General features: G+C 32.7%; 1 protein-coding gene across 4 annotated transcripts in view; it reads right to left on the reverse strand.

Moving 5' to 3' along the window:
• LOC143064031 (large proline-rich protein BAG6-like) overlaps positions 1-27,698 on the reverse strand; it is a 45,685-nt gene that overhangs the window by 13,916 nt on the left and 4,071 nt on the right. For 3 of the 4 annotated variants that reach the window (XM_076236530.1, XM_076236529.1, XM_076236531.1), the window contains exons 3-17: positions 27,081-27,122; positions 25,042-25,117; positions 24,563-24,753; positions 22,513-22,584; positions 22,121-22,261; positions 19,498-19,805; positions 18,842-18,965; positions 18,063-18,251; positions 12,903-13,076; positions 10,575-10,758; positions 8,440-8,544; positions 5,488-5,957; positions 3,137-3,385; positions 2,173-2,394; positions 1,057-1,276 (exon numbers count right to left, since the gene is read on the reverse strand). In XM_076236530.1, the coding sequence (XP_076092645.1) occupies positions 1,057-1,276; positions 2,173-2,394; positions 3,137-3,385; positions 5,488-5,957; positions 8,440-8,544; positions 10,575-10,758; positions 12,903-13,076; positions 18,063-18,251; positions 18,842-18,965; positions 19,498-19,805; positions 22,121-22,261; positions 22,513-22,584; positions 24,563-24,753; positions 25,042-25,117; positions 27,081-27,122 (2,767 nt within the window). The remainder of the gene's footprint in view (positions 1-1,056; positions 1,277-2,172; positions 2,395-3,136; positions 3,386-5,487; positions 5,958-8,439; positions 8,545-10,574; positions 10,759-12,902; positions 13,077-18,062; positions 18,252-18,841; positions 18,966-19,497; positions 19,806-22,120; positions 22,262-22,512; positions 22,585-24,562; positions 24,754-25,041; positions 25,118-27,080; positions 27,123-27,698) is intronic. The other variant, XM_076236532.1, reaches the window with a different exon arrangement.

Consider the following 27,698-nt stretch of genomic DNA (forward strand, 5'->3'; position numbering starts at 1 on the left):
CTCCAGAAGGGGTCAACTGACGGTCCATTTTGGTCATTCTGACTTATTTGTAAATCTAACTTTGCTGAACATTATTGCTGTTTACAGTTTATCTCTATCGCTGTTTACAGTTTATCTCTATTGCTGTTTACAGTTTATCTCTATCGCTGTTTACAGTTTATCTCTATCGCTGTTTACAGTTTATCTCTATCTATAATAATATTCAAGATAATAACCAAAAACAGCAAAATTTCCTTAAAATTACCAATTAAGGGGCAGCAACCTAACAATGGGTTATCCAATTTATCTGAAAATTTCAGGGCAGATAGATTTTGACCTGATAAACAATTTCACCCATGTCAGATTTGCTCTAAATGCTTTGGTTTTTGAGTTATAAGCCAAAAACTGCATTTTACCCCTATGTTTTAGTTTTAGTCATGGCGGCCATCTTGATTGGTTGGTCGGGTCACCAGACATTTTTTTTTAAACTAGAAACCCCAATGATGATTGTGGCCAAGTTTGGTTAAATTTGGGCCAGTAGTTTCAGAGGAGAAGATTTTTGTAAAAGTTAACGAGGACGGACGACAAGTGATGAGAAAAGCCCACTTGGCCCTTTGGGCCAGGTGAGCTAAAAATGACATGACCTTGAATGTCTTATTTTCTGAAAGTCAAATACAGTAGTGGTACAAAACTTTCATTTATCTTGTCTTTATTGGAGATGTGAAGATAAGTTCTTCCTCAAAAAGTCATATTTTGAGTGAACAGATCTTCATATCTGAGTGGAAAGGGAAATAGATTTACATTAGATTCCAATATTAATTGACTGGGATTGTTAGTTTTCTTTTTTTTTTAGATGTTGTTTGAATAGATGTAAATATCATTTTAAAGGCTTTCTCATCACATGGTATGGGGTTAATTCCTGATGATTGCATTATGGGTATTAGTGCATTGGTTTCATCCCTAGCTGGATCTATTAACCTAAGTTTTTTAAACTGGCTTTAAAAGGGAATTGATGCAAAAGTGATTGATTGGAAGTCAGCATGATAAATCAGACAGGAACATGTACAAAAATATTACCTTCCTCTCCTGTATTGTAGCCTTCCCCTAGGGATGACAAGAACTGTGAAATAGTCTGACTTGGTGGCTGTCCCATAGCTGTTTGTGATACCATACTACCAATACCAGAAATAAGACGTGTAAATGCCTCATCAGTCATTGCAGGTTGTTCTGAGGAGGCAGTTGTACCGTTATTACTTGTGTTTGTTGTACTCGATGCTGATGCAGCTGGTCTCTGTTGCTAAAATTGAAATAGATGAGTTGCTGATTAATATTTATGGTCACTGTGGTGGTTATAAAGCACTGCTTGCAATAATCTATCTTACAAAAAATATTTAAAGAAACAGGGAGAAAGGAAACCAATCTAAATACATTAAATACAAAAATATATGTATCATGTAATGCTTGCTTTACATGTTTTTTTCCTAAAATATAAGAAGGTTTCGTCAAATTCTGAAACAAGGATAATCTATATACAGTTATGACTACAATATTTGTCTTATCCCCCAAAAATAGCTTGACACACCAACTATTCATCTTAGTAAGGGTCATCCATAATAACCTTATTGTTACCATTTCTGTGAAAATGTGGCATTTTTAAGAACAAAGAAACTTTTTTTTAAAGGCATAAAACTAAATTTTAAATTTAAGCTGTAGTGTTTGCTGACCAAATAATTGGTTAAATGGAATACAAAACATTATACATAAAGAGAAAAATAATTTATTATACTTCTTACAACTTTTGTTAATACTGTAAATTCTAAAATTAATGTGTGCATTTATAATTGTTAATTCTTGAGCTCTGGCAAAATTTTTTAAACCTAATCAACGAATGGAAAATCTCTACAAAAATTATTAATGTTTTTTTTTAATTATTGCAAACCTGATTCAGATGCAGTCTTGCAAAAATGAAGACATCCCAATAACTTCTGAATATCCAGTACAAAAAATACTTTATTATAGTTAACAATGTGAATTTTATAGAATAAACCAAATCAACAAATTCACAAGACCAAAAGTTTTGCTGTGTCTACTCAAAATCTATTGAATATGGCAAGAGTCTAAGTAAAAAAATCATGCTCCAAAGATATATGACCATGAGGCATGATCTTATTTATTATGTTGATAAATACTTACTGCAGAAGCAGTCTGAAGGAAATCTCTCAACATAGTGGCAAAATTCTGATCTCCTGGAGGTCCAGCAGATGGTCCCGTCTGAGGTGGCTGATTTCCTGGTGGCCTTCTCTGTCCAGGTGGTGGCATCCCAAACATTGTAGAGAAGGCAGGCTGTCCATCCTGCATTCCTTGTATCTGTATACCAATAACACCAGGCATCTGTGATGAAGCTTGGTGTAACATCTAAAATGGGCAGAAAAATTCAAAAACTGTAAATTCAGAAATTATTGTGATGTTTTTATTATTGCGAAAAATGCAACATGGTTGTAGGTGCAACAATTTAAACTAGCATTTTGAAATTTTTGATATGAATTAAACAGGACTTTTCTTAATATGACAAAAATTAAAATCACATTTTAGTCTTAAATGACAAAATTGCAATAATAAATGCACACAATAATTTCTGAGTTTATAGTATTTCAAATGATGTTTTCAAAGTACCTTTTAATTTCTTACATTCTCCCCCTGTTACACCAATTATCTATTATGATTTCAGGAAATTCTGCATTTTAAGTCATTATTTTTACTGAACATTTTTATCACAATTTTAAACTAATAAAATCTTCTGCATTCATAGTATTTAAAATACATATTTTCAAGTAGAATTAAAATAAATTCAAATATATCTGTTTAATATTGATTATAAAACCGTAATTCAGTATTTGAGAATTTATATAAAGTAGTGGATTCCTAAAGGAATATCAACAAGCCCGTTTTTAAGTATATTAATAAAAATGCATGTTTCCTCAATCCAACATAAATGGTTCCTATGACCTAAATGAATTTAAAGTAACTGTTTGAAGAGCCCTAGATACAAAGTTTAAATTGAAACTTAAAATTTATAAGAAATTCTGCATGAAAACTAGAATAATTTTTGTTATAAGTAAAATTAAGACTTGTAATCTCACAAGAGAATATATATTACCTGTACAAAAGGATCAGCTGACCCACTATTGTTCGTAGCAGGTATAGGCCCTGAACTAGGGGTAGATGTTGGCTGTTGTTGATTTGAAGCAGTGGTACCATTTGATGCTGTTGACTGCTGTTGATTAGCAGCTGTTGTGTTTGTTGGTGGTTGATTAGAACCATTGGGTGGTGGGTGATGAAGGTGAGGATTAGTTTCTTGCTGAAGTTGTTGCATAAAACCACTCAACATGTTATTAATGTATTCTTCCTGAAAATATTAGCAATTTTTGAATTATTACATTTTATTGCAAACAATTTTTTTTCAAATTTGGTTTAACGTTTCAAAACTATTTAGAACCTGCATTCAAAACATAACTAGTCTGTAACAGAATTTTATTGATAAATGCCAGTTTCAAATTGTATCTAACTAGCACTGGTCAAAATTTTAACAATAAATGTTAGTCACCATGAAATATATTTCCCCATTTTGATTGGCACAATCTAAAGTCCATGGAGCCTTTAACATTCTCCTGGCATTTTTGCATAAAATTGATACAATGGAAATACAAATATATATGTTAAATGAAAACTGTGTGAGCCGAAATTTTGTCTAGCTAATAAATTTCAATGAATCAAGTTTTGGTCTTCCTATCATTTTTTCCAAGATAACGGCTAAATGCATTTGGTACAGCTAAATAGTAAAAAAATTTATAAAAAAAGGTAACAACACCATAAATAAGTTTATTGATGATTTGATTCTTTTGACTTATTTGTAGATCTTGTGTTGTTTTTCATTTTCTTCAAAATGTCAGACCAATCTTTCTGCATCTCTTATCCTTTTTAAGATATAGGGGAAAAAATACACTTGGCGATTATTTCTGCAATTTACAATTTCCTTTTATTTGTTATTAATGGTAATAGCCAAAATAAAAAAAAATATATCATTTAAGGGCAATAACTTCTATATGGTCAACATGTATAATATGTACATAATGAACTTATCAACATTTCTGCCCCCCACCCCCTTTGTCATATTTTCTTTATCTTTAACAGATTTCAAGAAACTAGACAAAATTTGCATTTTTACCTAATATACTACTTTATGTGTGGGTCACCATGTTAGTTTACCAGCAAAATCATTTAACACATTTTTTTAAAACTAGTTTCCCAAATATAATTGTTGCCAAATTTCTCAAGGAACTGAAGAGAAATTCTGAAAGCAGTAGCTAGCAACAGTTTAAAGACAGATGTATAAAAAGAGGGACAAAATAACCTCAAACAAGATACATAAATTATTTACAAACATGCAGATACCTTTGAAGTCTATGTACAGTGATTTTGCTAGCGCTCGTCACTCTGGTATTTTACGAAACAATTTTCGCATTGACAAAATGTATTTCAAATCAATTATGTCACTTAAATTTTGAAAGTGTAAAAAGGTTTTCATATCAAAATACTACCTGTCTTTATGTTTTTGACAAGTCTATAACCCCAAGGTAATTAACATTTGCAACAGGTGTTACAAGTTGTAATTACACTAATCCGCTTATCGCCATCTGAAGGGTCACTAATCCATTAATTAAACCTCATAATCGACCATCTTAATTTTTCCCCCAGGAAGATCAGTCAGTGGGCATTTCACCAACCAGGAGTACAGTTTCGAAATTGTTTTTCCCAGGACAGTTGGCATTAATTTTCAATATTTCTCAAACGATCACAATTGAAGTTAGTTTGTTGTAGACTCTTCAATAGAACGCATTTTCGTAATACTTGATATAAATTTTCATCAAAAACTTCTGACAAATTCCATTTAAAATATAGAACTTTAATAAAAACGGTCGAAAAATGTTTTCACAAATCAAACAGGTGCTTCCTGTACTGTGTGCTACCCATGCGTGAAAAATGATTTCTAAATACCAATTTAGACGTTTTATAAGGATAATGATTATGCAGTGAGATAACCATTGCAAGTTAATTTCTGCTGTGATTCCTTGTTTAAAAAAAATGGAATCTATCTTTTGTTGATCAGGAATGTCCTCTGAAACAAACTGTAGAGAAATTGTGAAATGAATTTCCAGATCCCTTGTCAGAATCTTTCATAATAAGAGCCAATAAAGACAAATCATACAATTACTGCCAATCCTGCCTAAGTCCTTTAAAATCTGACAAAGTCAAAGATGAAGCTAGTAATATACATCCTTGGTCCCTTTCTGTTACACAAAAAAGGTTGATTTTAATAGCGCACAAAAGTGACTAAAGCCCTCAAAATTCTAGCTTAAACCCTGCTATGTATGATACTGGGAAAAGGACTGTTAAAGATCTATAATTGTCACAAATGACATTGACATATAAATATTTCAATCATCTCACCTGATTATTTTCTCCATTTGATGGTCTGTTTCTTCTGGCTTCATCTCTTTGTAGCCTGAAGAAGTACCGAGATGAACAGGGAAGATGGCGATCCACAGAAGGAGGAAACCCAGGCAAACCAGGCATGCCAGGCAATCCAGGCATTCCACCAATACTCATGCCTGGTGGTAATCCAGCTCCAGGAACACCAGGCATAACAAAGGCTGTAGTTCTAGGTCTTCCAGGTGTTTGTGTCTGTGTTTCAGAAGTGTTTGATGTTCCAGTCTGGGTCCCAGAAGAGTTTGATTCAGCATTACTTGTCTGTGTACCTGATGCACTTGTTGATGGGGTTGCTGTAGTACTGAAACCTGATGGAACATTCATTCTACCAACACCAGAACCATTAGGAAATCTAGCAAATCGAGCTCTTGGTTGACCAGATTGACCAATTTCTATCTGTACTGCGTTAGATGGCCCACCAAATCTTGGGCCTGAATAATGATAGTTTTACATTGTTTAAAATAGTAAAATTTTTAGGCATGTTCCATTTAAGTACACATGCAAAAATCATACACAACCTATTCTTTTGGCTCTTTTTAATATTATAAATAATATTTGATATCATTAATTCATGCAATTGGAAATTACAGAAACCTATTTTAAACTATTTCACTTCTTTTTCTTTATCAAGACTTTATAACATACACTGTTCAAGATGGTAAACAAAGTACATCAACAAAAATCTTGCAAGACGATTTGATTCTACATTTGGAATATAGACTTAAAAATACTAAGAGCCAAGCCATTCATTATTTATGCTGATAATCAATTTAAAACAAATGTAATTGACCAATACTCATTATTCATTAAATAATATATAAACAACTATTCAAAAATAATATCTACAAAACAAATTGAGCTAACAGGCCTTATTTAAGACATTGATATCAATTAAATCAATTATAGTTATAAACCAGATGCTCCGCAGGGCACAGCTTTATACGATCGCAGAGGTTGAACCCTGAACGGTTGGGGCAAGTATGGACACAACATTCAAGCTGGATTCAGCTCTAAATTTGGATTGTGATTAAATAGTTGACACAGCATAGGTTTCTGACACAGAATGAATGTGGTCTAATGAACTTAAAATATTTTTTTTTGCCTTTGAGCAATTCACTATAGTGTTTAATATTAATCCTCTCAAAAAAATGTTTGAAGAAATTTTCTTTCTATTTATGAAATCTGAAATGAGAAAAATTTATTTTTTTTCACATCCCCCTTTCCCTTTTTTCTAAAACTGATCTCAATTCAAATTTCTAATGGAGTTTGCAACAATAACTACTCATTTAAATACATCATAAAATATTAAAATGTAAAATAAAGTGCTTGTTATCACTGAATGGTAAAGATTGTTTTAATTTATCAGTTGGTAGTAAAAGTGAATATACATTGTATATTGTATAAAACAATGATTTAAGTTGATTCAATTACTATTCTGGACAAAGAAAGATAACTCCATTTGAAAATTTCTTGCTATTGCACAATACTGTGCAATTGAAGATTTCTTGCTATTGGGCAATACTGTGCAATTGAAGATTTCCTGCTATTGCTGAATACTGTGCAATTAAAAATTTCTTGCTATTGCACAATACTTAATATAATAATTTTGGATCCTGATTTGAACCAACTTGAAAACTAGACCCATACTCAAAAATCTGAGTACATGTTTAGATTCAGCATATCAAAAAAGCTCAAGAATTCAATTTTTGTTAAAATCAATATTAGTTGAATTTTGGACCCTTTGGACCTTGATGTGGACCAATTTGAAAAACGGGTCCAAAAATTAAGAATCTACATACACAGTTAGATTTGGCATATCAAAGAACCCCAATTATTCAATTTTTGATGAAATCAAACAAACTTTAATTTTGGACCAACTTGAAAACTTGGCCAATGATCAAAAATCTAAGTACATTTTTAGATTCAGCATATCAAAGAACCCAAAGGATTCATTTTTTGTTAAAATCAAACTAATTTAAATTTTGGACCCTTTGGACCTTAATGTAGACCAATTTGAAAACGTGACCAAAAATTAAGAATCTACATACACAGTTAGATTCGGCATATCAAAGAACCCCAATTATTCAATTTTTGATGAAATCAAACAAAGTTCAATTTTGGACCCTTTGGGCCCCTTATTCCAAACTGTTGGGACCAAAACTCCCAAAATCAAACCCAACCTTCCTTTTATGATCATAAACCTTGTGTTTAAATTTCATAGATTTCTATTTACTTATACTAAAGTTATTGTGCGAAAACCAAGAATAATGTTTATTTGGGCCCCTTTTTGGCCCCTAATTCCTAAACTGTTGGGACCTCAACTCCCAAAATCAATCCCAACCTTCCTTCTGTGATCATAAACCTTGTGTTTAAATTTCATTGATTTCTATTTACTTATACTAAAGTTATTGTGCGAAAACCAAGTATAATGCTTATTTGGCCCCTAATTCCTAAACTGTTAGAACCAAAACTCCCAAAATCAACAATCAACCTTCCTTTTGTGGTCATAAACCTTGTGTCAAAATTTCATAGATTTCTATTTACTTAAACTAAAGTTATAGTGCGAAAACCAAGAAAATGCTTATTTGGGCCCTTTTTGGCCCTAATTCCTAAAATGTTGGGACCAAAACTCCCAAAATCAATCCCAACCTTCCTTTTGTGGTCATAAACCTTGTGTTAAAATTTCATAGATTTCTATTCACTTTTACTAAAGTTAGAGTGCGAAAACTAAAAGTATTCGGACGACGACAACAACGACAACGACGACGCAGACGACGCCAACGTGATACCAATATACGACCAAAAAATTTTCAATTTTTGCGGTCGTATAATAAAATGTTATTCCTGATGATGTTTGATTTTTTTTTTAACTGCATGATTTGAGAAGATTGAATGTATTTTTTACAATATTACCTCCCCTTGCAATTCCACCAAGAACTGAGTTCACAATACTGTTAATCAGATCATTAGTAATAGGTCCAGCACCTTCTGGTAGTATCTGGTGTGTTGTAGTTGTGCCTATATTATAAATTTTAAAATACAACAGTAGTTCTAAATATATTTTAAGTCTTCAAATTATGATAAATCTATCACTGTAAATAAATCAGGGGAATCTTATTGCGTATTTGCCAACTTTCAGGATATAGACGTAAACTGCATATTTTGATCCCTTGTCCCAGTTATTTGATCATGAAAGTAACCCAAAAACACAATTTTGTGAAAATCTCCATAGAAAGTTGGTTGCCAATTTTGAACTTTTCCAGAGGAGACAATTGTGATCAGCAATAACTAGCCAACCAAAATCCTTGCATCTCATTTTTATATTGATAAATGAGGCATTAAAAACAAACTATGATTCATTCTTGCTTGAAACTGGAGTTATATCCTCTATCTGTATATCTATATTGTAAAAATCATGATCGCAATGAATGAATTATCATTAATCAATATCAACTTTGACCATAGAAACTGAATGATGAATCAAAGCATGCAAGGAATGTCAACTTCATCAGAAGTTCTTCATATATTTGACAATTTTCACCTCTGTGTATTTTTCAGTACAATGCTTAGGCTTGTAGGCCATAGTTAAAGTCAATTGTACAATTTATGTCATGTACACTGATTGACCTCCAGAAATATCATTCATACTAGAGGCTCTCAAGAGCCTGTGTCGCTCACCTGTTAATGTGTTTACTGATGTCGGCCATCTTTGTTGGTAGGCGGGGTCATTAGACACTCTTTTTAAAAATAGATACCCTAGTATTATGATTGTGGCCAAGTTTGGTTAAATTTGGCCAAGTAGTTTTAGAAAAGATTTTTATACAAGTTACAAAAATGAGGAAAAGTTGTTTAATATTGACTCTAAAGGGCAATAACTCCTTAGGGGGTCCTCTAACAATTTTGATCATGTAACTTATTTGTAGATCTTACTTTGCTGAACATTATTGCTGTTTACAGTTTATCTCTATCTATAATAGTATTCAAGATAATAACCAAAAACTGCAAAATTTTCTTAAAATAACCAATTTAAGGGCAGCAACCCAACAACAGGTTGTCCGATTCAACTGAAAATTTGTGAGGGGATATATCTTATTCTGATGGACATTAAAATCTTAAAAGATTTGCCCTAAATGTCTTGGTTTCAAAGATATAAAGCAAAAACTGCATTTTACCACTATGTTCTAATTTTAGCCATGTCGGCCATTTTGTTTGGTAGGCTGGGTCATCGGACACATTTTTTAAACTATAAACCACAATGATAATTGTCGCCAAGTTTGATTAAATTTGGCAAAGTAGTCTTAGAGAAGAAGATTTTTAGAAAAGTTACTAAAAATGATGAAAAGTTGTTAAAAATTGACTATAAAGGGCAATAACTCCTTAAGGGGTCGACTGGCAATTTTGGTCATGTTGACTTATTTGTAGGTCTTACTCTGCTGAACATTATTGCTGTTTACAGTTTATCTCTATCTATAATAGTATTCAAGATAATAACCAAAAACTGCAAAATTTCCTAACCATTTCAGGGGCAGCAACCCAACAACAGGTTATCCGATTCGTCTGAAAATTTCAGGGCAGATAAATCTTCACCTGATAAACAATTTTACCCCCATGTCAGATTTGCTCTAAATGCATTGGTTTTTGAGTTATAAGCCAAAAACTGCATTTTACCCCTATGTTCTATTTTTAGCCATGGCGGCCATCTTGGTTGGTTTGACGGGTCACGCCACACATTTTTTAAACTAGATATCCCAAGAATGATTGTGGCCAAGTTTGGTAGAATTTGGCCCAGTAGTTTCAGAGGAGAAGATTTTTGTAAAAGTTTACAGACGACGGACGACGGATGCAGGACGACGGACGCCAAGTGATGAGAAAAGCTCACTTGACCTTTCAGGTCAGGTGAGCTAAAAAAAGCATATGATGTTGGAGTATCAACAGAACACCCCAAACAAATAAAATCATTTCCTATCTGCTTATATACAATTTATAAGCATTTTACAACTTGTGTGTACTCAAAGTGTTTGCAGATCATTATAAAATATTTCATTTACCTGTATTTCCTGATGAAGTTGTTGGATTTTCTGATTCTGTTACTATTTGAGCTGTAACACTGCCGACAGAAACAATTTCCGGTCCCATTTCAATAAACATTGGTGTAGTGCCATTTTCTGTTGTACTTGCGGGTTGTGAACCTGTTGTTCCAGCATTAGGCTGTGCTGATTCTTGTGCACGTGCCTGGAGGTAGAAATCATAATTGAATATTAAACAAACAAATCTGACATGTATTTAATAAAATAGTATTTGTATACATTTGGATGTATTTTTATTTGTTGTACCTTTGCCATTTCCTTTTTTTAGTAATATAGCTTGACAACTGTCATTTTTGGTTTGATAGAAATATATCATCTTCTATATATTTGCATAATTTATTTCAGTCAGATATACTGGTGAGTAGTGATCAAACCAGGATCCCAGCTTAAAAGGTACCATGATTTTTACCTTTAGCTAAGAACTGATATATTGACAGATCAAACATACCTTGACAGGTTTGTATGGCAATCTTTATTGTAGATATAAGTTTGAAGTTTTAAGTCGGAAATATTTTTTAAAAACCTCACCCTAAAAAAATGCTTTTTATGAGTAGATAAGAGAAGTTTCGAATAATAATTTTATGAATATATATAATCCCTGATTTACCTGGGAATTTTAACCCTTTCCTCCATGGATTTTTTAGTCTCACATACTTGATTCACATAGGATTTTTTTACTAAAAAACAAGAATGTGTCCATAGTACACGGATGCCCCACTCGCACTATCATTTTACATGTTCACTGGACCGTGAAATTGGGGTCAATACTTTAATTTGGCATTAAAATTAGAAAGATCATATCATAGTTAACATGTGTACTAAGTTTCAAGTTGATTGGACTTCAACTTCATCAAAAACTACCTTGACCAAAAACTTTAACCTGAGCTTCACACTATCTTCTTCTTTGTTCAGTGGACCATGAAATTGGGGTCAATACTTTAATTTGACATTAAAATTAGAAAGATCATATCATAGGGAACATGTGTACTAAGTTTCAAATTGATTGGACTTAAACTTCATCAAAAACTACCTCGACCAAAAACTTTAACCTGAAGCGGGACGAACGAACGGACGAACGAACAGACGAACGGAGGCACAGACCAGAAAACATAATGCCCCTCTACTATCGTAGGTGGGGCATAAAAATCATCAGGTTAAAGTTATGATGCATTGTGAAAACGAATATTTCATCAATGAAATTCAAGTCAGATTATCTCATGAATATCCTTTCAGTGTTTTCCTTTTTTCACTATGGTAAGGTGGGTGTTTTAAAAAAATAACTTGCAACCGGGTGGGTTTTTTTTAAATGTCCAACCTTTTTTAATTTACTGTGGGTGCACGTGGGGGTCACAGAAATAAAGATTTATTTAGTATAATATTCACATTTAATGGAGTTGAACAAACATAAATAGAAGTAGTCATATTAATTGTCAAATATTCTTTGATTTTATTTTTTCAAAAATTTATCTCTTTTATCTCTTCTTTCATTTACAGTTTTATGCATCAGCATGGATTTAAGGCCTTTCGATCCAGGTTTCTGTCCTGTTTCTTGCTTTTGTGCCGTATTTTTGGCACACTGAACAGTAGTATCCTTCCTTTGTGACTATAAGTCATTTGAAGTCTTGCTCATATTTGTCTTCACTTGCGTGTCTTTTCCGTTGTTTGGTTGATTTTTGTTCAATTTCCACAACTTCAACATTACTATCAATTTTATTTAACTTATTTGGTCTAGTACTTTCTTTATCATCATCGTCATCTGCCTTTCTTTTCCCCCGATTGATTAATGAAAACATTGAAATTTGACGATTGGACGCCATCTTTGTCAATGAAAACAAGGCGGGATCAGTATTCAAATTTTAACGGTACGGAACCGAAAAAAATCCGGATTTTGAAAACAAAGTCGACCACCTCCAAAAATCGAAAGGTGGTCGGCTTTCAAAAGAAGTTGGTCGGCACACCCGGCTTAAATGCCGAATGGAAAACACTGCCTTTTCATATTGGATACAAACTTTTTTAAGTCTGATGCAGACATTTTGTAGTCAAAGTGTTTCAACTGAGGTACTACACAGGCGTCAAAAGGCGTCATTATGGAGTAAAGGGGGTGGCGTCAAAAAGCGTCATTATGGAGGAAAGGGTTAAAGAAAAAAGCATTGGAACATGAATATATTTGCTTGGTGATGTCATATTTTTTCCAGGAAAAAGTATCAGTTGAAAACCATGTGAGTTTAGGAAAACAATAAACTCATAAATAAGAATAATTTGTTTTTAAATAAGTGATAAACTTTTTACTTGTTCTTGAGATTCAGCTGTTGTTGATGTTGCAGCTGATGCTGTTGGCACACTTGACTGGGTCCCAGTTGAACTGGTTACTGGTTGACTTGACTGTGTCGCACCAGTACTTGTAGGAACACTGGATTGTGTACCAGATGTTCTCTGAACTGCTGGTCCAATATTAATCTGTGCCTAAAATATAGATTGAACATATTTTTCAAACTGCATAAATAATATCAAATACAAGCTAGTGTCAAGACAATTTGGATTGTTTTATTGCCTGTTATCCCAAGTAAACATACAATTTTTTTTTATTTTTCTTAGTGTTAGAACTAAAACTTCCTTTATTTTAACATACTACTTCTTTTTATTTTGGAACATTGACTATATGAGTTTTTTTAAAGGGAGAGTACAGTTTACAGTACAGGCTTCCGAAAGACATAATGTGTAAAAAAACAACTGGTATCAATGAGCGTGGAGACATGAGGTTTAGACAGACTAGTTGTTAGTGTTTGGCGTGATAAAAAAATGTATATACAACCATCCACGACCATTGTATCTCACAAGTTAAAAGGCGTGTCAATACTGATGGAATATTCTCAAGACAAAATTTTGATTGTCCAAAGGCAGTAGCCGACTATACATGTAACATGGGTGGCAGGGATGGGGTCGATTACTTTAAAATGTAATCGATTAAATTACAATTACTTTGCTAATAAAATGTAATCGATTACATTACAATTACACCCTTTTCCATATGTAATCGATTACATTAGATTACTTTTCTTTAAAGTAATCATGATTACTTTAGATTACTTATGATTACATTGTATATTGCAATATCAAAGTTTTTTTTATAATTTTTTATCCTCACAAAAAAGCTAATTTTGGTGATTTTTTTAAAAGCCTTAAATTATTCATCTTAATTAAAAGAATTGATAGACAAGTACAGTTTAACATGTGTAATTTGATAAAATAGCTATTACAGACAAGTGCATGTCCTTTCTCTATGTAAAAGATATAACTTTATTTTTTTTTCTACAAATTTTAACCAACTGCCTAATTAACAAAAAAACGGAACAAATAAGGAAAAATTAAGTAAGTATAGTTTTATTGTCTGTTGGGACATAATTGACACATCCATTATTAAAATATTGAATCTTGAATCCATTAATGTTTTTACAGGTGTTAATCACATTTCCATTTTTTTTAACAAACAATAGGTGAGCTTGGGTATTAAAATTTTATTCATATTATTGTCTTAATAACAATATCAATAAAGTTAAAAGTGGTTGATTGTCATTATTTGTTTGAAATTTTTTAATACTTGATCTAATTAATAATTATTGTCAGGTGAAAACACAAAACAGCTTTGTAACTTAGGAAAGTATATACATTACTCTTTAAATTAAGAAACAGTTTATTTTAATAAAATATATTTTGTACTAATGAAACTTCTGATGTCACCTGTTGTTTACTATGCATATTGTTTGTAATATTATGCCATATATATGTATACACTGTACATGTACTTGTTTGTACTGATAAGCCGTAAGGCTCAAAGTTAATAAAGAATAAAAATTAGAAAGCACATATACACAAATTTATGGAAAACAAAATTTATTCAATTTGTCAATTAATGAAATCTGGTTTTAACTTCCATTTTGAATTAAGTGAGCTCATATATTTATGTCGACCATCAAAGTAAAATTGGAACTACATGTTTTCTGCATTTGAATTTCAATCTAGTTATGTAAAAATATTGGTTAAACTTATATGAAATTGGAGTTAATATCAGAAGTTTTCAATCAAGTAAAAAATGCTTTCAAGGCATATTCTTGTATCATAAGAGCTTAATCTCACAACAAAATATTGGAGAGGCAATTTCCTTTAGTAAACTGTTAACAAAATAAAACACTTGGTTATACAAATTTGTTATAGATGATACAATTTATCACATTAAACAAGATCCCATCATTGTGAATACCAGTTTCACGAGTTTTCATTCAAGCTTCACATTTCTTATTTTCATATTGTCTATCAAAAACTATTTTCATATATATATACAAGATTTGTAATCAGCAAGTAATCATATGAATGTAATCTTAAAGTAATCTAGAAGTAATCATGATTACACCTGTTTTTTGCAATGTAATCGATTACATTATGATTACTTGTAATCAGAAATGGCATGATTACTGATTACATAGGATTACACTGCAAAATGTAATCAATTACAGCTGATTACGATTACTGATTACGATTACCCCATGCCTGATGGGTGGGGTAGATAATGCGGATCAATATATCCAATACTACTGTTACAACCATAAAACATATAAGTGGAGCAAAAGGGTATTCTTTGTGTTTATGGAAATGGCAAAATTTAATGCCTTTAAACTCTTTAGTTTGAGTACAAACAACCAAACTGATATGACATTTCTGGACTTTTCAATTTCTGTGGCCAAGGGTTTGGTAAATGGCTATATATCTGAGACACGTAGAGGCAGACCATCACTATTGACTATCGAGAACCGCATTGTTCAGCGACACATGCCTTACTCCTTTGACAAAAAGTCTAGATGCCATCTTTGTTAAATATGAGAAACCAAAATAGTCGAGATGTGCCTGTCAAGCAGACAAAGTTTGGGTATTTCGATTGTGGGAAACATCTGTGCCTGCCAGAATGTTACACAAAATACCACACTGAGAGGAATTGCTACAATTGAAAATGGAGATCAGTTTATTTGTTGTTCTGTTTTGTCGTTTGTTTGTTCCATGTTAATGACTATAGTTGACAGTTTTGTTTGAACAAGAGTGCACACGCTGAAATGTCTCGCCTTCTATACTAATCATTGATATTATGTTGATAGTCCTTAGTATAAAGCTAAGCTTTATAACAACTGTCACATAAACTTAACATTAACCAAGATAACTAAACATAGACCAATGAACCTTGAAAATGAGGTCAAGGTCAGATGAACCATGCCAGGCAGACATGTACAGCTAACAATGCTTCTATACAACATATATAGTTGACTTATTACTTATAGTTTAAGAAAAATAGACCAAAACACAAAAACTTAACACTGTGCAATGAACCGTGAAAATGAGGTCACGATCAAATAAAACCTGTGCGACTGACATAAAGATCATAAAATATTTCCATACACCAAATATAGTTGACCTATGGCATATAGTATTAGATAAAAAGACCAAAACTCAAAAACTTAACTTTGACCACTGAACCATGAAAATGAGGTCAAGGTCACATGACATCTGCCCGCTAGACATGTACACCTTACAATAGTTCCATACAACAAATATAGTAGACCTATTGCATATAGTATGAGAAAAACAGACCAAAACACAAAAATTTAACTTTGACCACTGAACCATGAAAATGAGGTCAAGGTCACATGACATCTGCCCGCTAGACATGTACACCTTACAATCATTCCATACAACAAATATAGTAGACCTATTGCATACAGTATGAGAAAAACAGACCAAAACACAAAAATTTAACTTTGACCACTGAACCACGAAAATGAGGTCAAGGTCACATGACATCTGCCCGCTAGACATGTACACCTTACAATCGTTCCATACAACAAATATAGTAGACCTATTGCATATAGTATGAGAAAAACAGACCAAAACACAAAAATTTAACTATAACCACTGAACCATGAAAATTAGGTCAAGGTCAGATGACACCTGCTAGTTGGACATGTACACCTTACAGTCCTTCCATACACTGAATATACTAGCCCTATTGCTTATAGTATCTGAGATAGGGACTTGACCACCAAAACTTAACCTTGTTCACTGATCCATGAAATGAGGTCGAGGTCAAGTGAAAACTGTCTGACAGACATGAGAACCTTGCAAGGTACGCACATATCAAATATAGTTATCCTATTACTTATAATAAGAGAGAATTCAACATTACAAAAAATTTGAACTTTTTTTTCAAGTGGTCACTGAACCATGAAAATGAGGTCAAGGACATTGGACATGTGACTGACGGAAACTTCGTAACATGAGGCATCTATATACAAAGTATGAAGCATCCAGGTCTTCCACCTTCTAAAATATAAAGCTTTTAAGAAGTTAGATAACGCCGCCGTAGCCGCCGTAGCCGCCGTAGCCGCCGCCACCGCCGCCGGATCACTATCCCTATGTCGAGCTTTCTGCAACAAAAGTTGCAGGCTCGACAAAAACCTTTTTTTTAAAGAAAAATGGATGAGAAAAAACATTAAATACATTGTAATGTTCCTATAAATGCACTTTGTGATGAAGGACAGTAGCTGCCGACACTCAGGCAGACCAGATATCAAATGAACTTAAAAAAAAAAAAAAACTGAAAATTAAGTCTGTGTTTAATGTTATTATTAAACTCTTTTTAATGAGTCTGAAAAGTTAGAAAATTATTTTTGATCACTGATAGTGAATGTTAGTATGCTCATACATTGGTAAAAGAAAGACAACTCCAGCATTGCAAATGTACATTAAAAAAAAAACAGATGGTGTTGTCTCCCGTCAATATGTCTTGTTGTGTACAAAATGGTGGTCATTAACCATCGTGACCTTCGGACAATTTTCAATCATATTGTTGGAATAACAATTGAAAAATAATTAAATTTGGAACGAATCTGTTCAGACGATACGTATTTTCACTCTAGTAATCATCCCTAGGTTAGAATAGGTAAATAACTGCGAAAACGAGATCGATATCGAATGGACAAGTTTCACTTTCAAAACTCTCGTTGAGAGACAGATGAAATCATTGAATTTCAGAAAAAGTACAGAGCTACGATTTTTCTTAAATTAATAAGTCATGACAAAGACTACGAATTTTAAATTTTTAACCGAAATTTCAATCCATTCCAGAGATATGAGCGATCAAAAATACAATAGTCATTTTTACTGGGCATCTGTCAAATTAATTCCAGTCAGGCAATCGTCTTGTGATAATTTATTTCGGCTTGAAAAATCCGCGAAAAATATTAATTCAGGAGCGAAACTGTTAAGAGGGTAAAAATAGCAATATAAAAAATGAAATTCTCCAGATAACAAAAAAAAAAATTAAGGAAATCTTTTTTCTATCTGACTGGTAACTAATACTATTAACTTCTATTAGTTTGCATATGTCCTTTTTTGTTTTTGGCTTACTCTGACTGGTATAGTCTGCTGTATAACTGCTGTAGTCGGTACCTGCTGTGAAATAAATGCAGCATACAGGTGTCTAGGAGGAGGCTGACTAAGGTCAATCATAAGGTCACTCAGACTATGGTAACTGTGACTGATGGTATGAAGTATTTCTCCAACTAAATTACATAATTCTTGTGCTTCTGTTAAGGCCTGTAAAGATATAATAATGATACTAATGCCATGTGTCTGTAACAACAATTTTGTTTGATGATGCCATATATTTTGAGGTTAAATCCACAGTTTACCCAGGCCTGTTGAAATGATCTCATTGTCACAGTAAAATAATGTTTACAATAAAAATTTAACACGACATGAAAAACCACCAAATGCAGAAAAATAAGAACAAACTTAAATATTAAAAAACTTGACACAGTCATCTTAGATATTAAGTTGCCAACCATGAAATTTATATATAACTCAATACTTACAAAGTCATCTTGGATTTTACAGTTAAAAATATCTCAATTCATAATTCAATTTGTGATAGCAAATTCAGTGATTGAAGTAAATATCATAGAAACAATACAGTTATCCTAGCTGATGCTGGTTGCTGGTTTCTTTTATTGTTTTTGTCACAATTCAAGGCGTTTGTGTTTTTTTTTTGTTCAAATTCTTTCACATTTCAGGGCTTTTTATAGATGACTGTAGATAAATGTTGCCGTCTCTAAGAAAAGAGGCAATACCAGTTCACCAGGTGAAATGGGCATAATGCTTATTAAAATTAAACAAAAATGTTATACCTGTCCTTCAAGGGCCCTATCTTCTCTTGTTATAGTTTGATATCTTTCTAGGAACGGTTGTAATCTCTGATTCACCTCTAGGACTTCCTGTAAAACTTCTGCTACTAAAGTTATTGGAGGCCGTCTGAAAAATATACAAGAAAATGAATTGTTTTGAGATTTTCTATGTAAGATATTAAAGAAGAACAAGAATTTGTCCACAGTCTACGAATGCCCCAATTGCACTATCATTTTCTGTGTGCAGTGGATCGTGAAATTGAGGTCAAAACTCTAGTTTGGCATTAAAATTAGACAGATCATATCATAAGGAACATGTGTCCTAGGTTTCAAATTGAGAGGACTTTAACTTCATCAAAAACTACCTTGAATGTCTGAAGGATGATTGGACAAACAAACGTATGAACAGATCAGAAAACATAATGCCCAATGGACAAAATAAAGGGGACGTAAAAAGTTTTCATTTCTTGAAATTACAGTGTGACTCATCAGTCTTTTTATTGCAATGTGCGTATTAAAATGATTTATTGACAAATCATTAAATTGACACATATCATATCACATTTCCCCATATAAAACACCTCTGCTTTACTAAGTGTTTTTACACTACCTCCATGAATACAATACATAAGTATGAAAGTTCAACAATGTTTACTCACATTAAACCAGGTGGATGAGATTGACCTTGCCCTTGACCTCCTGTTGCTTGACTACCACTAGATGAAGGTGTCTCTGTTGTGGTTGTCCCAGTTTCTTGTGATGTTTGACTTCCTCCTTCAGTCCGGCTTGTTGCTTCAGCAGTCTGTGACGGGGTACTTGCCTCTGTTTCCATATCCTCTGAATCTCTCTCCCTATCATTGTCTGTTTGTGGGGTAGATGTACTTGGTGTTTCTGATTCAGATGCTTCCATGGTGGCTGGTCTATCTGTGTTAGATTCTTCACTGGCACCAGGAGCTCGTCCTATGTTCTGTTTTGGGGGAAAATATGAAGAAAAACTTGACAAAATTTGATGATTAATATTATTCTACCATCAATTCAAACCTGTTAACAGTTAAATAAAACTATAAATATACCAATCAACAAAAAATATGATGATTATGCTATAAATATGCAGAAAAAGTTAAGTAAACTCACAAAACTAGAGGCTCTTAAGAGCCTGTGTCGCTCACCTTGGTCTTTGTGCATATTAAACAAAGGACACAGATGAATTCATGACAACATTGTGTTTTGGTGATGGTGATGTGTTTGAAGTTCTTACTTTACTGCATGTTCTTGATACTTACAATTATCTCTATCTATAATGAACTTGGCCCATTTGTAACAGAGGAAAATATTATGTAACAAGAGGCTGTCACAACGACAGCAAACCGGATTTATTAACATTTATTTGTGTCCTGGTAATATCACAAGAACCATAACTGATGAACAGTGAAAGTGAAAATCGTCAATATCAAATTTGACCTCCATTTTATCATCAGTAACAACATATCAAAATTTGGGAAGCCTTGGTTGAACAGTTCATGCGTAAATGCACGGACACGACTGGAAACGCCATTTTTCAATCTTTCAAGAACCATAACTCCTGAACGGTAAAAGTCAAAATCGTCATTCTTGAACTTGACCTCCATTTTGTCATCAGTAACAACATATTAAAATTTGGGAAGCTTTGGTTGAACAGTTCTTGAGTAAATGCATGGACACGACTGGAAACGCCATTTTTCAATCTTTCAAGAACCATAACTCCTGAACGGTAAAAGTCAAAATCGTCATTCTTGAACTTGACCTCCATTTTGTCATCAGTAACAACATATTAAAATTTGGGAAGCTTTGGTTGAACAGTTCTTGAGTAAATGCATGGACACGACTGGAAACGCCATTTTTCAATCTTTCAAGAACCATAACTCCTGAACGGTAAAAGTCAAAATCGTCATTCTTGAACTTGACCTTTATTTTGTTGTCAGTAACAACATATTAAAATTTTAAAAGCTTGGGATGCACAGACAACATTTGGTTGCCGCCTGCCCGCCCGCCTGACCGACCGCCCACCGTACATCCCCAAATCAATAACCGACATTTTTGTCACAAAAATCTGGTTTAAAATTTACAAAAATTAACAAATTTATGAAAATTGTTACTAAATTGACTATAAAGGGCAATTACTCCTTAAGGGGTCAACTGACAATTACACCCCATGTAAGATTTGCTCTAAATGCTTTGGTTTCAGAGTTATAAGCAAAAATCTACATTTTACCCCTATGTTCTATTTTTAGCCATGGCGGCCATCTTGGTTGGTTGGCCAGGTCACCCCACACATTTTTTAAGCTACATACCCAAATGATGATTGTGGTCAAGTTTGATTTGATTTGGCCCAGTAGTTTCAGAGGAGAAAAATTTTCTAAAAGTTAACGACGATGGACGACGACAATGGACGCCAAGTGATGAGAACAGGGCCAAGTGAGCTAACAATCTTTTTATGGTAGTTTGCATTACCTAATCGCTCATTTTTAACATTATTTGTTCCTTTCCATGTGATTTTAATTGCATACTTGTCCGTGTCTCTCTGGAGTTTTTTTTAATTTTCCTTGTTACACAGTTATACTTATTCTAAAATAATGAAATATTAAATAAAAAATTCTAAAACCCCCAAAAAATTGATCTTTCAAATAATTTACATTGTTGCAGGTTTGAAACCCCTGAATTATAAATTCATGAAAATTAGCATACATAAATAAATGAACTATGGAGACTTGGATGGAATTTGTCTCATTGGGACTCATACCACATCTTCTTATATATATATAATATATATATAAAACTACATTGTATTTCGATTTAAAACCTTTATCTATTAATCCTCAATTATCTCTATCTTTTAAAAAGACAAATTTTATCTTTAATGTCACAATTAATTGTAAGTATAATCTAAAACAAAGAAGGGATAATTAAGTGTAGCAGTCCCAAATTCGTAAAAAGCAGGTCTTTTGGGTGTTGTAAAATTTAGGATATACTTTCTACTTCAGAGGCAGTAGTCTATTATTTAAAAGGCTTAATATTTTCATTAATATTTAGGGGTTTATAAGATCAAATAAGTTTAAAGAAACAAAGTTCAATGTATAAGGACTCACATATATCAGATGCGCCCTTTGGCAATCATGTTGCTAAGACATACAATTGTAGTTGGGGACATCAAAATTAAATAATAATGAAAAGTTCTGGTAAAACTAAGTTCAGCAAATTATAATATCTATAAGCATAAAAATGGTACTCATTAAAAATATAGACCTCAAGTCTGGTTATTTGTTCTCTGGCCATCTGTAGCATACGTCTAGCATTATTGATGCGGAGTTGTGATTCACTCTCCACTCTTGCCGGACCTCCTACTTGACCAAGATGTATGTGGACATCAACTGATGAACCATCATTCTGAAATTATATACAAAATCAGTAATGTGTATCAAATATAGACATTTACATTCATCCTTTCTTATCAATGAACAAGAACCTAAACAGTTATATGATTCACAATTTTTACTGAAAAAAAGATTTGCACTTCCAAATTCTACGAAAACTGTAGACTGCAATCATTTTAAATACTTTAAAAAAAAAATATGATTGAATTCAATTCATATTTTGCTTCAAATGCTATTGCATTGTAACTATGTGTAAATACTCACTGAAGCTCTTGTTGATACTCTGGCATTCCTGCCCATATCTCCCATGTTCTGAACAGCATTCTGAACAATTTGCTTAAATTAAAAATTTTGCACATTTATTTCATAAACAATTTTTGCTTAGGCAATAACATATATCATAAGTTAAAACGTTCCCATCATAATGAAGATGTGTAAGTTTCAAGTTGATATGATCACAATTTCATGGTAAACTACTTAAACATGATATAGGTGTGACTAACAAACTGACAGACATAGTATGTGTTTGCTCATTGTTGAATCTTTGTATGTGATATATAGTTGTTAACTTCTAAGTCATTTAGTGGTCTATGGTAGAGAGTTGTCTCATTCCCAATCATACCACCATCTTACTTATTTTTACAGACTGGAAATAAAAATGTCTTTCTACTATTGTAGGCAGGTTGTAAACAGTTTTAATACTATGAAAATTTCTAAAAAGTTATACAACTAGTAAAATGATTTTTTTGTGTTTCAATGAATAGAACGGCACGGGATGTTTGTGCTTTTTCATAGGACATTTGAGCTTTTTTTTGTGGACACTTGTGCTTCAAAACATAGGACATTTGCGCTTTTTACATATAACATTTGTGCTTTTTTTTTTATATCTATGACTTCCCTCCTTTTTTATCCGGGCTTGGGACCGGCAGGTTTGACCGAGAAATAAATGATCAAGTTTCTCCTTCTCAATTCTTGATTGGGGAGCCTGTTCATCAATGTACCGAATCTTAATATAATTTACTGACTGTTGTTCAACAATGCTCTTCAAAAATATAAAAATGGCAGGATGAGTCATGTAAAACTGTGCATTGTAAGGAACATGGAAGGATTTTGGACCATTTGTTGTACGCTTACTGAAAGATGGCTGTTCAGCCCATAATATTGGTAGAAATCTTGATTCAACTGTAACATAATTTTCTGTCAGGTAGTCTGCAAATTTGGAACATCTCGGTTCTTTAGGTGCTTCAGCAATCATATCTTCAACAAATGAGTCTTCAACATCTGAATCCGGAAGAAAAGAAAGTCCGAAAAATTTGTGCAACTATTTTCCCACTTCAGTTGTACATTCCTTGTATTTTTTAGAGAGTCCTAATGCTTGAATTTTTCTCCACTAGGCTTGGGACAGATGGAAACGGCAACCCTTCAAGGGGCTGATGGAAATAATATTCTAACAAAAACCATAACCCGGTCTTCAAAGTCTACATGAACCGTCTTAGGTTTCAAAGTCAAATTTCTATCTCACTCTATACATTGCCTTTGAAACAGACTTTAAATCCAAGGATGTTAAGAATCCTCACCAACATCTTTCAAGCCAGCACGAATGATTTTTGATGGTCTCTGTGTGAGGTCGTCAGCAGCCTATCGTTTTGCATACACTATTAGCTGATGGCCCTCAATTTTTCTGTCGTTGCATTGTTGATGATTATGATCATTTTTCGGACTCAAAATATTAGAAGTCCCATTGTCCGATTTAATTCTTGCATAACAATTTTTAACGGTACATCTCCCTGAAAGGTCTCCAATTTTTAGGGTTTGTTCGAAACGATATAAAAATTCATTAAGACATATATATGTTTTTTCTTTACTAGTCACTATAACTTTCAAATCCATGTTCAAGACTGTGTAAATGTGAACTAACTAATGACAAATAAAAGATTACCGTAATGACTACTTCTCATTAAGACTACAGGTAGTCAACTATAGGTAAAAAGCGCAAATATCCAGTCAATTTAATACAGGTGAAAAGCGCAAATGTCCATAGTATTTGAAGCGCAAATGTCCTATAGTTTTACAGGTGAAAAAGTGCAAACGTCCTGTGCCCAAATAGAAGAAGTATTTTTTTTTGAAGGGCAATTGTTGTTCCATATTTCCTTTGCCATTGTTGTTTCTTATAAATCCTTGTGTTTAAACATTCGTTTCTGAGACATGCTGATGAAGGTAAATCCATAGAAGCCCTTCAGATGCAATAAATTTGTAACCTGTCATTTCATATTTGTTCAAAAGATGACAGGAATAACGAATGATTTACACTTACCTGTACTTGATTAGGGTCAATAATGTCTGATGGTATTGTGAATGAACCGACAACATAGCTATTGACATCACCTCTGGGTGGACCTGGGGTAGGGCCCGGTGATGGTGTACTAGTTGATGTGGCGCTTGCTCCAGATGGTCTTGCACTAGGTGGTGGCTTTTGAACAACATGAATAACTTTTCCGTGAACATCTACAAAAAAATTAGTTTATAACAAATGTAACACCATATTTGAAAATTAATGTGTTTATCTAATATATAAATTTCAATTTGAACTATGCACGATTACAATAACAATAAGTTTTAAAAAAAAAAGATCTTACCCAAATTTCATTTAGTTTCAGCTAAATAAAGACAACCCATAAAAAATGAGTTGATTTCATAGTACAACATGTACATAAATAAATGGTATATTCATTGCATTTCCATTAAACTAAACACAGTGGTAAAACATCTAATTATATCTATACAATATCTTACCATAATCTTTTAACAGTTTTTCATCCTGCAATACACGTCCCTGGAAAATTAGTCTCTGTGTTTCTACATCAATATTCTGAAAAAATGAAGAATTGATATATAAATCAATAACAATCTCTTTGTCAGCAATTAACATGAACATTAATTGAATTTCAGTTTAACCCAGTCCTTCCATATTAATCTCTACTTGTATAATTGATAAACTGATAATTTCAAAAAAAAATTGGTCACTACAACTATATGAATCACTAAAACACTAACTTCATAGTACAATGTATCTATGGTTTTATTTTTTTACATACTTGATTCCCATAGGATTTTTTCTTATTAAAAAAAATCATCAGGTTTAAAGTATTAATGCATTGTGAAAACGAATATTTCATCAATGATCTTCTCATGAATATCCATTTCATATTAATTAGATACCAATTTTATTAAGTCTGATAAAGTTTTTTCATGACATTTCAACTGAGGCACTACACAGGCGTCATTAATATACAGTTATTACAGTATACATATTATCTGGCTAAATTTGTGTAATATAAGAGCAGTGAGTTACACAGATGCTCCAGGAATACATATACAAGTATAAAAAAGTATCTAGTTTTGAAGGTAAAGAGAGCTGGACAGTCTTACTGGTGTACCACATCCCCAACATTGCAGGCATTTAAGATATAAATGATCCAGAAGGACATTCCCTCAAAGGTTAGTAAAGAATATAAAAAACAAGTCTCAAAAATATGTTTGGGCCTATAGAACCTACTGCATGTACAGATTGATAATTTAGTCTTAGATGCCTGTTTTTTTATTAGTTTTTAGGGGCTTTGAACTAGCTGTCAGTTAACTGTGAGTACTCTCAGATCTGTACCTAGTGTCTTTTTTGTTGTTGGGATGTACAAGTACCAGACCATGTCCACTTGTATTTTTGTCCATCTGATGAGTTAAAAGCCTTTTTCAACTGATTTTTATAGTTTATTCTTATGTTGTACTGTTATACCACTGTCCCAGGTTAGGGGGGTTTGGGATCCTGCTAACATGTTTAACCTCGCCACATTCTGTATGTATGTGCCTGTCCCAAGTCAGGAGCCTATAATTCAGTGGTTGTCGTCTGTTTATGTGTTACATATTTGTTTTTCGTTCATTTTTTGTACATAAACAAGGCCGTTAGTTTTCTCATTTGAATTGATTTACATTGTCATTTCGGGGCTTTTATAGGTGATTATGCAGTATGTGCTTTGCTCATTGTTGAAGGCAGTATGGTGACCTATAGTTAATTTCTATGTCATTTTGGTCTCTTGTGGAGAGTTGTCTCATTGGCAATCATAACACATCTTCTTTTTTATATTTGTGCTAGATACTTGCATACCCGGAAACAGCTTTTAAAATTGATTAATTGATACTTGTTTAATGCCACTTTTATTATTATTGGCTTATTCTTATAGGTCATTTTTAATTGGTGGAGGAGACCAGATAAAATCACTGACCTTCTGTATGAAAACTGACAATCCTAGTCAATAAAAGTTGGGTTGAATGCACCGGCCACATGCAGGATTCAAACTCACAACCTAAGTGTTGACATGCTACTGAGATATTTTTACCCTCACCATCATTTTAAAGTAATGAACAAATAATGTACTGTAAATTCAGAAATTTTTTCCACGTATTTATTGATGCTAATAATACACCTTATCGCTATTTGTCCGCCATTGCTGGAAATCACACAGGTTCCCGTAAAATTTTGACGTCATAAAACAAAATGTCTGACGCCACAATGGAAAAGTGATTGTTGTTGACGTCAAAAGTTCAAGCGGACGGGTCAGCCGGGAATAGCGATAAGGTGTATGCGACGGGGTAAATATCACAAATAAGAACTGGCATTTTGATATCTGATACATATATTTGTATGGAGATTTTCCTTAAATCACAATATTAATTAATCAAACAATTTTGTACATTTAAAAAAAAAAAAAAAAACAGTAATAAATAATTTTCTGAATTTACAGTATACAACATGATGTTATTAATCTATAATATCTTACTATTGATCCTGCTATCTTCTCTTTAAACTGTTTAACTGTTGTCTGAAGATTAAAGAGTTTTTGCAAATTATGTAAAACCACTATCACAAAATATCAAATTTATATATATTTACTAAACTTTGAAGAAATCTTTAATACACATTTATTGAATAAGACCATCGGTTTTTAAGACCACTAAAAAATGTACAATTGCCCATTAGGTTTCCATTAGAAATACTTATTACCAATTGTCCATTAGATTCTATACTAAATATTTATAATCAATTTCCAATTAGGTTTCTATAACATATAAAAACATTTTAGATGCAGATGTAAAATGTAAAGCAATGCGTAACATTTGTGTTTTTATATCCGTTATACACAGGATACAAATAAACAGAACTTAAATATCCTAATTATATAATCATACTATTGCATGTTCTAAACATGGAAAAAATGTTGTTGTCTTTTTTTATTTATAAATGAAGTCATACAAAAAAAATTATGGCCATATGCAATTTTCAGAGGTCATGTTGATGGCTTCATTCCCATAACACTTTATGAAGATTCTGTGTGTTGATTATTGTTCCTTAATTCTGATGTGCATGACTAATTTTTAAGTTTGTTTAAAATTTATAT

Source organism: Mytilus galloprovincialis, chromosome 2, assembly GCF_965363235.1.
Source record: "Mytilus galloprovincialis chromosome 2, xbMytGall1.hap1.1, whole genome shotgun sequence".
NCBI classification, from domain to species: Eukaryota; Metazoa; Mollusca; class Bivalvia; order Mytilida; family Mytilidae; genus Mytilus; species Mytilus galloprovincialis.